General features: G+C 40.5%; 2 protein-coding genes across 12 annotated transcripts in view; one reads left to right on the forward strand and one right to left on the reverse strand.

Moving 5' to 3' along the window:
• Tmem87a (transmembrane protein 87A) overlaps positions 1–7,900 on the reverse strand; it is a 57,905-nt gene extending 50,005 nt beyond the window's left edge. For 2 of the 7 annotated variants that reach the window (XM_008846819.3, XM_008846818.3), the window contains exons 1-3: positions 7,646–7,900; positions 6,416–6,476; positions 1,699–1,784 (exon numbers count right to left, since the gene is read on the reverse strand). In XM_008846819.3, coding sequence (XP_008845041.1) covers positions 1,699–1,784; positions 6,416–6,476; positions 7,646–7,789 — 291 coding nt within the window. In that variant the 5' untranslated portion in view covers positions 7,790–7,900. Of the gene's footprint in view, positions 1–1,698; positions 1,785–6,415; positions 6,477–7,328; positions 7,497–7,645 lie in introns of those variants that run through there. The other 5 variants (XM_029570265.1, XM_029570264.1, XM_029570263.1 and 2 more) reach the window with 4 other exon arrangements.
• A 23-nt stretch (positions 7,901–7,923) lies between these two features.
• Ganc (glucosidase alpha, neutral C) overlaps positions 7,924–12,085 on the forward strand; it is a 63,719-nt gene continuing 59,557 nt past the window's right edge. For 4 of the 5 annotated variants that reach the window (XM_029570259.1, XM_029570261.1, XM_029570260.1 and 1 more), the window contains exons 1-2: positions 7,924–8,808; positions 10,201–10,263. In XM_029570259.1, coding sequence (XP_029426119.1) covers positions 8,780–8,808; positions 10,201–10,263 — 92 coding nt within the window. In that variant the 5' untranslated portion in view covers positions 7,924–8,779. The remainder of the gene's footprint in view (positions 8,809–10,200; positions 10,264–12,085) is intronic. The other variant, XM_008846817.3, reaches the window with a different exon arrangement.

Consider the following 12,085-nt stretch of genomic DNA (forward strand, 5'->3'; position numbering starts at 1 on the left):
TCCGATCTATAATTGTAATGTGTGTGCACATGTATGTATGTGTATAGTTTGTATCTGTCCAGTTAACTTCTGTGTTTACTTATGGATGTATTGCTATTGTAAACATATTAGCTTTGTATTCTATTTGGCAGGACTAGAGGTAGAATTTTCCTTTTTTAGGCCAATGGCAGAATCAGATCATTTAATTTTATTTTTTATTTTATGTGTATGAGTGTATTGCCTGCATGTGTGTAAGTGCACTCATGTCGTGCAGTGCCCGCAGAGGTCAAAGAGATGGTATCTGAGCCCCTTGGACTGGAATTACAGACAGTTGTTAGATATCATGTGGGTGCTGGAAATCAAACCCAGGTTCTCTGCAAGAGCAGTCTATGCACTTAACCGTTAAGCCATCTCTCCAGCCCCTGATGGCAGATTTTTTAACATATACTTCAGTCTAAGCAATTATCAAAAGACCGAGTACAGAATGAAATACAAGAGACTAGCTGTCTTCTATTATTCTAGATTTTAAAAACCTGTAACAAAAACACTTAACAACATTACTTTTCTAAGACAAGATTCTTATGTAGCCCAGGCTAAGCTTGAAGTCACTCTATACTGTAGCCAAAACTGGCCTTGAATTCCTCATGATCCTGCTTCCACTTCCACAAGTGTTGCGAGTACAGGCATGGACAACCACCCTTGGCTCTTTTCTGATGTTTTTCTGAAGACTATCATCATTTAAAATGCTATTTATATGAACAAGCAATGAGTTTATTATTGCTATTTTATTTATTTGGTTTTTGTTTTATGTGTAGTGTTTTACCAGTACATATGTAAATGCAACCTGGGTCAAGCAATGCTCATAGAGGCCAGAAGAGGGCATCGGATCCCTTGGAACTAGAGTTTCAGATACAGAAGGTTGTCAGTTACCATGTGTGTGCTGGAAACCAAACCTCTAAATTGCAGAGCCATCTCTCCAGAATCTATTACTGCTACTTTAAAATAATATCATAATATTTTCTCAGTTTTAATTTCTAAAAGAGAAATCTGGGCTGAAGAGATGGCTCAGAGGTTAAGAGTCCAAGCTGTTCATGCAGAAGATCCAGGTTCAAATCCCGCACCCACCATAGCGGCTAACAACCAACCATAACTCTAGTTCCAAGAGAGCTGATGCCCTCTTCTGTCCTCCTCAGGCACTGCACAACATGGTGCACTTACATACATGCAGGTATAACATTCATACACATAAAATAAAAATTAAAATAAATTTTAAAAAAGTTTTCTTGAAACAGAGAAATCTATACAAATAAAGGCTCTATGTGGAGAGTTAGCAAGATGGTTCAGTGGGTCAAGGAGCCTGCCACTAAGCCTTATGACCTGAGTTCAATCCTGGGGACCCACATGGGGGAAGGAGAGAACCAACTCACACAAATTATCCTCTGATCTCCACACTCATTCCATGATGCCTTCTCACACACACAATACATACACAGTACACACACAATAAATGTTTAAACTTTTTAAAACACACACATACATACACAGGCTTAAGAGTTTTGAGAGCAAAAAGTCTGAGAACTGCTGATACAGGAAACATGGGCTGTAGCTTCAGCTCTGCTCCTCTGTAACTACATACTACTCTGTCTTCTATAAAATTAAGAGGTTGGGACTACATGACCATTAAGGCCTAAGAAAAGTCTGTAATTTTATATTCTTTACCTTGAAGTTGTAAATTTCATTGTAGCAATCGGCACTTTTCAGATACCAGGTTATATTGAAAGACAGATCACAAGGTTCTCCATCAACTATAAAAAAAGAAATCATTGTAAATAGATGATTTCAAATGAAGAATTTCTCTTAACTCATATCCTATTTATTTTTTACCCTGAATTGAGATATTCAAAGAATATTCCTTCTTTAAACATAAGGAAATGGAGTAATAGATGCAACAGAACTGTTTCTTTTTTGTTGTGTATGTTTTGAGGCAAGCTCCCATTTTGTAGTTCAAGTTGGCTTCAAACCCATAGGAATCCTTCAGTTTCAGTCTTACCAGTGCTGAGATTATAGGAGTGAGCTAGCAAGACCAGCAGACCTAGATATTCCTTAGATAATGTTACTGTTCATTCAGAGAAATAGTTAAGCAGGTTACCTTTTTTAAATCATTTTGAAACTGTAGGTCTACTTCTATGTATGTCCTAAAACCTCAATTTCTAGGTTTCTACTGGGAAAAACTTGAAGTGGTAAAGCTAAGTTAAAACTAGCCTTCTAATACTCAAGTATTTGCTAAGCAGAGCATAAGTATACAAAGGTACAATCATAAGGTATCTGGTGTTGTATTAAGAGAGGAATGGGCAGGAACAAATTATCAAAGATCCTTTAAAAGGCCACAACTGGGCCAGGTATGGTGGCACACATCTTTAATCCCAGCACTTGGGAGACAGAGGCAGGTGGATCTCTTTGAGTTCTAGGCCAGCCTGGTCTACACAGCAAGTTCCAGGCCAGCTGGGGCTACAGGAAGACCCTTTCTCAAAAAGACCAAAAAAATAAAAAAGGCCATAATCTTGTTGGAGAAACATAGAATAACATCAGTAAGGCTATCACAAAGCAATATTCATGACTATTAAATGGTGGTATAAATAGTCTCACTGAGGGAAAAATTCAAAGCTTAGACTAGACATCCAGACTAAACAGGAAAGGCAATGAACAAAGGCAAATGAGATTGGGCTCAAGGGTACAAATGCCTGCTACACAAGCAATGACAACCTGAGTCTGGATCCCCAGAATCCATGTAAAAAGGTGGGTGTGGTCATGCATACCTATAACCTCAGTGCTATGAGAGGTGGAGACAGGAGGGAGGCTGGGACTTGCTGACAACCCACTTAGCTCCAGGTTCAGTGAGATACCCTGTCTTAAGGGAATAGGTAGAGAGTAATAGAGCAGGATCTCTGACATTCTCCTCTGACCTGTACAAGTGCACACACCCACACATGTATGCACAAAAATAATTTAAAATCCACATAGTTTGGAACCTAATAGTCTAAGAACCAAGGCATAAATCTGAAGTCTTTGGAAAATAAATCTAACTACATAACTGATGAGCAGTATCATCTGGGGAGAGTCAGCATTCCCTTTTTATCCAGTTGTTGAAGGGACAATACACTAAAGGCTTCTCTGTGCTGATGTGCCAAAGTAAACATGACTTGTCAGGCCAGGGTGTCACATGCCAATAATTCCAGCACCGCTGGCAGGTGGAGGCAGAGGGATCAGGAGTTCAAGACCAATCTCAGCTACATGAGAACTTATCTTAGAAAATAAATAAAATTAAAAATAAGGGGCTGGAGAAATGGCTCAGAGTCTAAGAGTACTGGCTGCTCTCGAAGAGGACCTAGGACCCTCATGGTTGCTAATAACCACCTGTAACTCCAGTTCCAGGTGAACTGACACCCTCTTCTGGCCTCAGTGGGCACTGCATGACACAGGTACACTGATACACAAAACATTCATATACATAAAGTAAAAATAAATAAATAGCCGGAGCAGGGAGTGGTGGCGCACGCCTTTAATCCCAGCACTGAGAGGCAGAGGCAGGCAGACCTCTGTGAGTTCAAGGCCAGCCTGGTCTACATAGTGAGTTCCAAGACAACTGGGGCTACAGGGAGACCGTCTCAAAAAGACCAAAAATAAATAAATTAATTAATTAATTAATTTCAAAAAGCATGACTGTATTTAAGAATCTCTTAGGTGTTCACAACTAAAGAAACACCTAATCAAAAGCTTCTTCTTTTCTAAGACTGCAGCTGTGATTTGTGCAAGTATAACAAAAATAAGTATGACTGCATTTAGAAATCAACTTTGATTCAAAACAAGAGATTCAACCAGCCAGGCATGGTGATGTACACCTTTATTTAGTCCCAGCACAGCAGAAGCAGGTGAATCTATGTAAGTTCAAGGCAACCTGGTTCCTTGAACCTCCTACCAAGTTCCTAGGCAGCCAGAACTACATAGTAAGACCCTGTCTTTAAAGTATTATATTAAAAAAAAAAAAAAAAAGCAACCAAATTAAACGTTATCTCTTTGTTCTAAATTGTTTTCTCAACTAATTTTAAATAGCTAATACATTTTCACAGGGCTGCATTGCATTAGAATATGAAAAGAACAGCAGTTGAGTGGGATTTACGGAAAAGTTATAAAGAATATCACAATTTGGCTATGAACTGAAGATACAAAAAGATAGGATATGTTAATGTCAGAAAACAGGACCAACAAGACAACTCAGCAGCTAAGTCTAAAGACCTGAATTTGATTCTTGGAACCTATACGGTAGAAGGAGAGAACCAACTCCTCCAAGCTGCCCTCTGGCCTCCACACTGGTACCACAGAATGCCCACACCCACACATGCACACAAAATTTTAAAAACAAATAAAATGTAATTTTTTTAAAGTTCCCATAAAAAAGATTTTCTGGGAATTCTGTTACAAACATAATAGTTACTATTAAAAAGACAAGTAAGACAAAGAACATTGACTAAAGGCCTTAAGAGATAACGAAAATGGTCCTATGCCACAGAAGCTATACACCATAACCATACCATAACCCTAAAGACATAAAATCAGATAGCTGGTAAATATGAGAAAGCACAGAGTTATTAACAAAGAAAAAGAGATGCCCACAGACCAACCCCTTCATTAAGAATCTTTTTTGGGGGGGGGGCTCTTTTTGAGACAAGGTCTCCCTGTAGCCCCAGCTGGCCTGGAACTCACTATGTAGACCAGGCTGGCCTAGAACTCACAGGAATCTGCCTGCCTCTGCCTCTAGAGTGCTGGGACTAAAGGCATGCGCCACCCCGGGCCCAGCTTCACTGAGATTCTTTACACAGGTTATTCTGAGTTATGTCAAGCTGACATGTAACACTCTGACAAGTATATTTTATCCCACAGATCAAGCAAACTATAATCCCAGCACTTGGGAAACCAAGCCTACAACTGGTCTTGGGCTACATAGTGAGACCATGTTTCAAAAACAGAGCTGCCTTAGCTGGGCGCAGTGGTGCACGGCCTGTAGTTCCAGCACTTGGGAGGCAGAGGCAGGCAGATCTCTTTGAGTTCAAGAAGGCCAGCCTGGTCTACATAGTGAGTTCCAGGCCAGCTGGGGCTACAGGGAGACCCTTTCTCAAAAAAAGAAAAATAGAAAGATGAAGAAAAGCTGCCCAATCACTCATTCCCTAATAATAAAACAAGTTTCAGAACTAAGAAAAGTGTTGGTGCTCATGGGATAATTTAGATTCAGATCCTGTGGTTACCACACTAGACAGACTGGTTTTCTTCTACATAATCCCTATTTCCTGGTAATATCCCTGAACTTGCTGTTCCTTGAAATGTTAAATACTCCCTTGGTAAATAAAAGGTCTACTGAGTATCTGAGCCAATGATCTGACAAACTCAGGCCAGGTTTTCAATAAATATCTAACAAACATACAAGAGTAAAATCAGTGATATCACTGATTCAAAACATTTTAAAACTATGAAGGCAATTAGCCAATATAATTAAATATAATTCCATAAAAAAATAACTGAATATATAGGTTATATGTAACATGTGTATATATATACATATATGCTATGTATTATAAAATCAACATATGAATTCAATATAGTATGCACTCAGATGATACATATACATAATATATGCTACATATAACATAGTGTATCTATCTGTAACAAATAATAACCTAAAAAAGAAGAAAATAAAGTTCACACAGGTAATCTATTATTCAATGAAAGGACTTTAGTTATAATAAATATATCTAAACAGTGCCAGACTTCTGAACATAAAAAATATATTGAGATACCGGGGCTAGGGAGGTGGCTTCACTGATTGAGTACTTGCTACAGAAACATAAGGACCTGAGTTCAGATCCCTAGGGCCCAAGTAAAAAAGTGGCCTAGGCCTGTAATCCCAGTGCTAGGGAGGCAGAGATAGGCAGATCCTTCAGACTTGTTGGCCAGTCATTGGAGCCAAATACCAAGCTCCAGGTTCAGTGACAAACCTTATCTCAAAAAAATAAGGAGAAAACAGTGCCAGATAGGAGAAATCTCCATTTAGTTGTTGGCCAGAGTAATTCAAGAGACTCCCAAAATTACGCAGGCTATTGCCACAAGTCCTTGATTGCCTATGAGAACTTCAAGGTAAGTCCCTACTGCTGAAGACAGAACATACTTCAAACAGAACTTGGAGCAAAGGAGCTGGAACTGACCTAGAAACCACCTCCCTGAAAGCTAACTCTCATAGTTTTGGAGGGCACTAGCTCTCATAGCTTTGGAGAGCAGCACACAAACATACATATGTGTGTATATATATATATATATTAGACTAAGGTAGAAAATAAGTTTGTAACTTTAAAAAGCTCAAATAACTTCATAAAATTCAAAAACTCACATTTCAGTAAGATAGTAGTATTTCTGAAAAGAATCTTTCCAAAATTAAAATAATTTTTCCCCTGCAAAAATAAAGGAAAGATAATTAGCATCAGGCTACTTCAACTTCCAAGGCAGAATATGCTTAAATTTATGAAATATTCAAATTAGTTTTCTTAAAAAGGCAACAACACCTCTCTTTTTGGTGAAATTCAATCATATCTGAATTATAGATCTTTCCTCTTAGTGCAATCATGATTTCCAACTCCACCCCTACCTGCAGACTGTACAGCAGAAGGCATAGATAGAAAGCTGTTAGAAATTTCAACTTAAAAGCTTCGTGAGATGTACCCTTTAGTCAGTTCATTTCCTTTATTCGCTAATCATCATTCAGAACAACCAATCATTACTTTCAAATAGCCTGTGAGTCGTTTTACTTTTAAATTTAAAAGGACCTATTAATCATTTTAGTAACAAATAGAAACCTAAATTTCAAAACCTAAAGATCTTTACCAAAAGAATAAAACCTGTAATATTTACCATATAAATTTACAATCAGTGAACAGGAAAGAATAAAATAAAAATGTCAACGCAGTCTTAATAAGGCTAATAGTTTTTAAAGCAGTTCTTGCCTGAATCTGGTTTCTGTGATTCAAGGGGCTATACTCACTCGAGGCAGGTTTAAAAAGTGGGAGGGACATAACAGGTCGACCTATCAGTTAACTATCCAAATTAAGAAAAGACTAGCCTTTGCCCATTAAATTTTAGAATCCTTCCATTTTGGCCATTCCCGGGTTAAAATACATTTTTTAAAATTTTTTAAAATCCCAAAGTCAATTACACAAGTAAAAAAATTCAAAATGTAAACGAAATCAAACCACCTCATAAGGACAATTACTTTTTTAAGCTACAGAGGAAAGAAGACACCTGTTTACATAAGTTACTGGACTCAGTGAAACTCCAGCTGAAAGATAAAGAGTCGGTCTGCGCGTCAAGTTTCTCAAGTTCTCGTTCAAAGTTCTGTTACTTTGAGGAGGACCGCTGGGCCTCCTTCCCGCTGGCTCAGGAGGCCGGACACTCGGCGCCTCTAACCAGGAGTGCGGCTTTCAACGCCGGGGATGTGGGACCCTGCCAGCCCGACCCACGCTCGGGCCTCCCACCCCCTGCGGAAACCGACGCCGGGTGGACCCCCTGGGCCACCGTAGCCCTACAGCTCACCCCCTCCGGATTCAGAGGCGACTTCAACACTCACCGACGGCATCGGAATGTGCCACTTGGACCGGTCGGCAGCAGACACAGGGGATGGCCCTGCACCAAACAACGACAGTGGGGACGGCTGCGCTCCCAAAAGCAGGAAAACGACAGGGGACACCTGAAGCCACGCAGCCACCGCCATCTTCACAGCACTAGAGAGCCTACCCAAAGCATTTCGCCTCCTTCCGGCTGGCTGTCCCGCCCTCTTCCGTCTCGCCACGCCCTCTTCCGGCTCTGCTCTGTGGGCGGAATTATCCACGTCCTGGAAACTTCGCGGGATTTGTGTGTTTTGAGACGCAGCCGTACCTCCCTCGCCTTGTCGAAGGACTCGGGAGAGAGCGGCTACTGCGCAGGCGCTGTCTGGTGGTCGGTTGGTCCTTTGGGTGGTTTAAGTGAAAGACCAAACCCACTGACGCTCGCGCTTAAAAGAAGTCGGAGCCGCGGTCCGGACTCTGCTCTTCCCACTCCTTCCCTTCTAAGTCGAGGTCGGGCGCGGGTCCGGGGTCAAGAAACGCCAACACTGGCAGCATGATTGGCATCCAGCGGTGAGCTCCCCGCTCCGGAGAGGTTGTAAGCAGAGCCTGGAATGTCAGTGGTGCAGTACAGGCGGTTCATAAGTTTCAAAGACCCCTTTTGACCCTAACAGACTACAGGACAACGGCAGCCGAGTTTGACCGGCGACATCAGCGTCCAGCAGTTCCCACTCGACACTAAACGTTGGGGAGGGTGGGTCAGCCTTCTGTTTTGTAGATGACCTGACTCCGTCTAGGTGCTCCCTGGTTCTCACGCTCTGGATTTTAACCCCCAGGGCTTCTGCATACAAGCTTCCTTCGCTGCAGTTTCAGTTCCTAATAAAAGCACGGTTCATCAGCCACTCATTATCCAGAAATGTTTGCCAAGTATATCCCCGTTGACACGCTGCTTTGCACCTGAAAAAAAAAAAAAAAAAAAGTCCCAGGAACAAAAATCAAGATTTGTCCCCCTTTAAGCATCTATCTGGACAGGACTCCATTTTCCAGAAACTTGAAGCGGGAGAAGTAGTGGTCATAATTTAGCAAGACCGTTTGTTTGTTAAAGATCGCCTAAGGTCGTGGTCTGAGAGCTAGGAGCTGAGCAGTATAGCCGGAAAGCCATGGAAGCAGCTGAGAAACAGGAAATCAGGTAAAAGCTAACTGCTCCTGCAAGCACTTGACACCCCCTCCCCAAACAACTTACACTTCGTTTGTTTTAATGGCACTTACTTGAATGCTTGGCGTTTGCTGTATCATTCTTCCTCAGACCTGCAGGGAGTTGGGTAATGTTAATTGCTAACCTTTCATAAAATACTTTTTTAAATAACAGGAGGAAAGTTGCCACCTGAACTTCGGACCATGAACTTTAAGCATTCCGAGTTTAGGCCATGCCCACCTTTGCCTATGTCAGTCCACAGCTCGTTCTTGAAAACTGGAAAGAGAAGACTTCAAGGTCCTTATGTTTGCACACTTGATTAAAAGAAGCAGTGACAAAAACTGAGTTTAAGTATAGGTAGCCATCCAGGCCTATTTTAGAAATTCGTGTTCAGCCTTAGCTTCAGTTAGAACCGTGGTCATGCTAACTGCAGGCGCTTTCAGCTCCAGCTCTTCAACAAAGCCAATTTTTCCCCGTGTAGCTTATAGTTACTTAAACCAGGGAAGGCTAATTGCAGTGCATACACTCAAGCAGCAATGTGCATCTTACTCGTGTTTCAGTCCATGTTCGGTTGTTCTGGAAACTTGGTTTTAGTGAATGTTGATCTCTAGATCGTCAGCACCATCTTAGCAGAAGGCTTTTCTTCTATATTTGTACCTATTTCAGCACCTTTCACATACCTTCGGGGCTTTGTGGGCTTGTACTGTGGCTGCTGGTTAGACTTTAAAAGAAAGTTTAGACACTCTGTGTCTTGTTGAGACCACAATACTTGGTGAAAATTGTTCTGAAAATATTTTGCTCATTAGAGAAGTGAATGAATTGGTTGCTTGGTTTGGATTTAGATTTGTTTATTTGTGAGGGGGCTGTTTTATTCTTTGCTCTTTCAGATTTTAGTGTTGTGGCGATTTTTTGCAAAGATCCCTCACCTGGCTGGAGAGATGGCACAGTACTTAAGAATACTTGCTGTTGGTCTTCCCATATGGGGCATTTCACAACTGCGTGTTAACTCTACTGGGACATCCGATGCACCTCTGTCCTCTGAGAGCACCTGCACTCAGATGCACAGACACATATGCACATAATTTAAAAAATAAAAATAAAATATCTAAAATACATAAATAAAGATCCCTTTCTCATAATTGGCCCCATTCTTTTTCCATGAGTAATCTCACGGTGATATTTTGTTATTTGACTTGGTTGTTTTACAAAAGGATATTGTTCTACAGCATATATGCTGTCATTCCGTGAAGCTATTAACTCAGCAGTGACAGTTTTACAAAACAGAATACATTCCAAAAGTTGACTGCATGTTTATACTATAGTTAGGGAAGATACAAAGTTCACAAGCCCTATGTAAAATGTTTCATTAAATGTCTTTTCATTTAGTGTTGAAGATGAAGCTGTAGATAAAACCATTTTCAGAGACTGCAACAAGATTGCTTTCTACAGGTAAGTAAATGTATTACTTAGATCAAAACATTTCTGACAGTATTTCAAAATTATTGTCACTAAAGTTTTGAGAACTGAGAAGTTAAGAAAGTGGTCAACTAGGAAATTTAATGATTAAAATTTTTAAATTTTACGACTTTGAATAGATAATACTCTGACATAGCTCAAACATTAAAAAGATATACATTAGCCAGGCATGGTGGCACACGCCTTTAATCCCAGCACTCCGGAGGCAGAGGCAAGTGGATCTCTGTGAGTTCAAGGCCCCCCTGGGGAGTTCCAGGACAGCTGGAGCTACAGGGAGACCCTGTCTCAAAAAAACAAAAAAAAAAAAAAAAAAAAGATATACATTGAGGGGGCTGGAGAGATGGCTCAGTGGTTAAGAACACTGACTTCTTGCAGAAGACCCGGGTTCGAATCCCAGCACCCACATGGCAGCTAACAACTATCTGTAACTCAAGTTCCAGGGAATCCGACAGCCTTTTCTGTCCTCCGCTGGCATTGCATGCACAACATGGGTGCACTTACCTACATGCAGGCAATACACTCATACACATAAAATGAAAATAATAAACAAAATACTAAAAAAAAGATATACATTGAAATATTACTCCTACCTTTGCTTTTCCATCCCAGTCCTCATCCCATAAGTAAGCATATTTATTAATTTTTTATTTATTCTTCCAGTATTTCTTTTCTGTTTGTTTGCTGTTTGAAATGGGGTCTCCCTGTAGCCCCAGCTGGTCTGGTACTTGCTATGTAGACCTCCATCTCATGGAGATCCACCTGCTCCTGCTTCCCAAGTGCTGGGATTAAAGGTGAGTGCCACCACAACTGGCCAGTATTTCTTTTAGTAAATACTTTTATGGTTTTTTTGTTGTTTGTTTGTTTTTTTTTTTTTTTTTTTGGCACCCAGCTATGTAGCTCTTGCTGACCTGGAACTCACTATGTAGACCAGGCTAGCCTCAAACTCAGGAATCCACCTGCAGACTCTGCCTCCTGAGTGCTAGGATTAAAAACATGGTGCCACCACGCCCAGCTGTATATATATATCCTTAACATCACACCCTTCCTTATACTATATGTAGGCTTCTATATACACTGCTCTATATCTATTCTTTTTTTCTGATTTGTAGTTTATTCTGTAGCGCTTGCCCTTAAATACATGGAGATTTCCCCCATTTTTACAGCCACATACGATTTCATTAGGTAGATGTACTATCATTTATTTTGTTCTGTTTCTACTTGCTAGAACCTTGGATTTTTTTTAAGCTTACTATAATAGTGATAAATATGAAGAGCAATGTATGTCATTTCTTACATGTCCAAGTGTATTTGTAGGATAGATTTCTAAGAGTGGATCTGGAGATGTGACTCAGTGGTAGAGCACTTCCTTATGTGCAAGGACCTGGGTGTGCTCCTTACTCCTAGGGGTGGGAGGGAACAAAACAAAAAAACCTAAGATTAACACTTGAACTTTGTTAAGTATTGTTATGTTTCCTGTAGTGATTGTACTATTTTCTGTTTTCATTACCATTCTGGGAAGTTACTTGACCCTCAAAAACAATGGCTTTAAAATCATTATTTAAAAATTTTTTTTATTTATTATTATTTTGTGGATGAGTATGTTGCCTGCATATATATAAGTGTACCTGTGTCATGCAATGCCCCAGGAGGCAGAAGAGGGTGTTGGATCCCCTGGAACTGGAGTTATGGATGGTTGTTAACTGCCATATAAGTGCTGGGGATCAAACCCAGGTCTCTACAAGAGCACCCAGTGCTCTTAACCACTGAGCCATCTCTCCATCTCCTAGAATCAGTT

This window comes from Nannospalax galili, unplaced genomic scaffold, assembly GCF_000622305.1.
Source record: "Nannospalax galili isolate Female #2095 unplaced genomic scaffold, S.galili_v1.0 scaffold342, whole genome shotgun sequence".
Classification (NCBI taxonomy): domain Eukaryota; kingdom Metazoa; phylum Chordata; class Mammalia; order Rodentia; family Spalacidae; genus Nannospalax; species Nannospalax galili.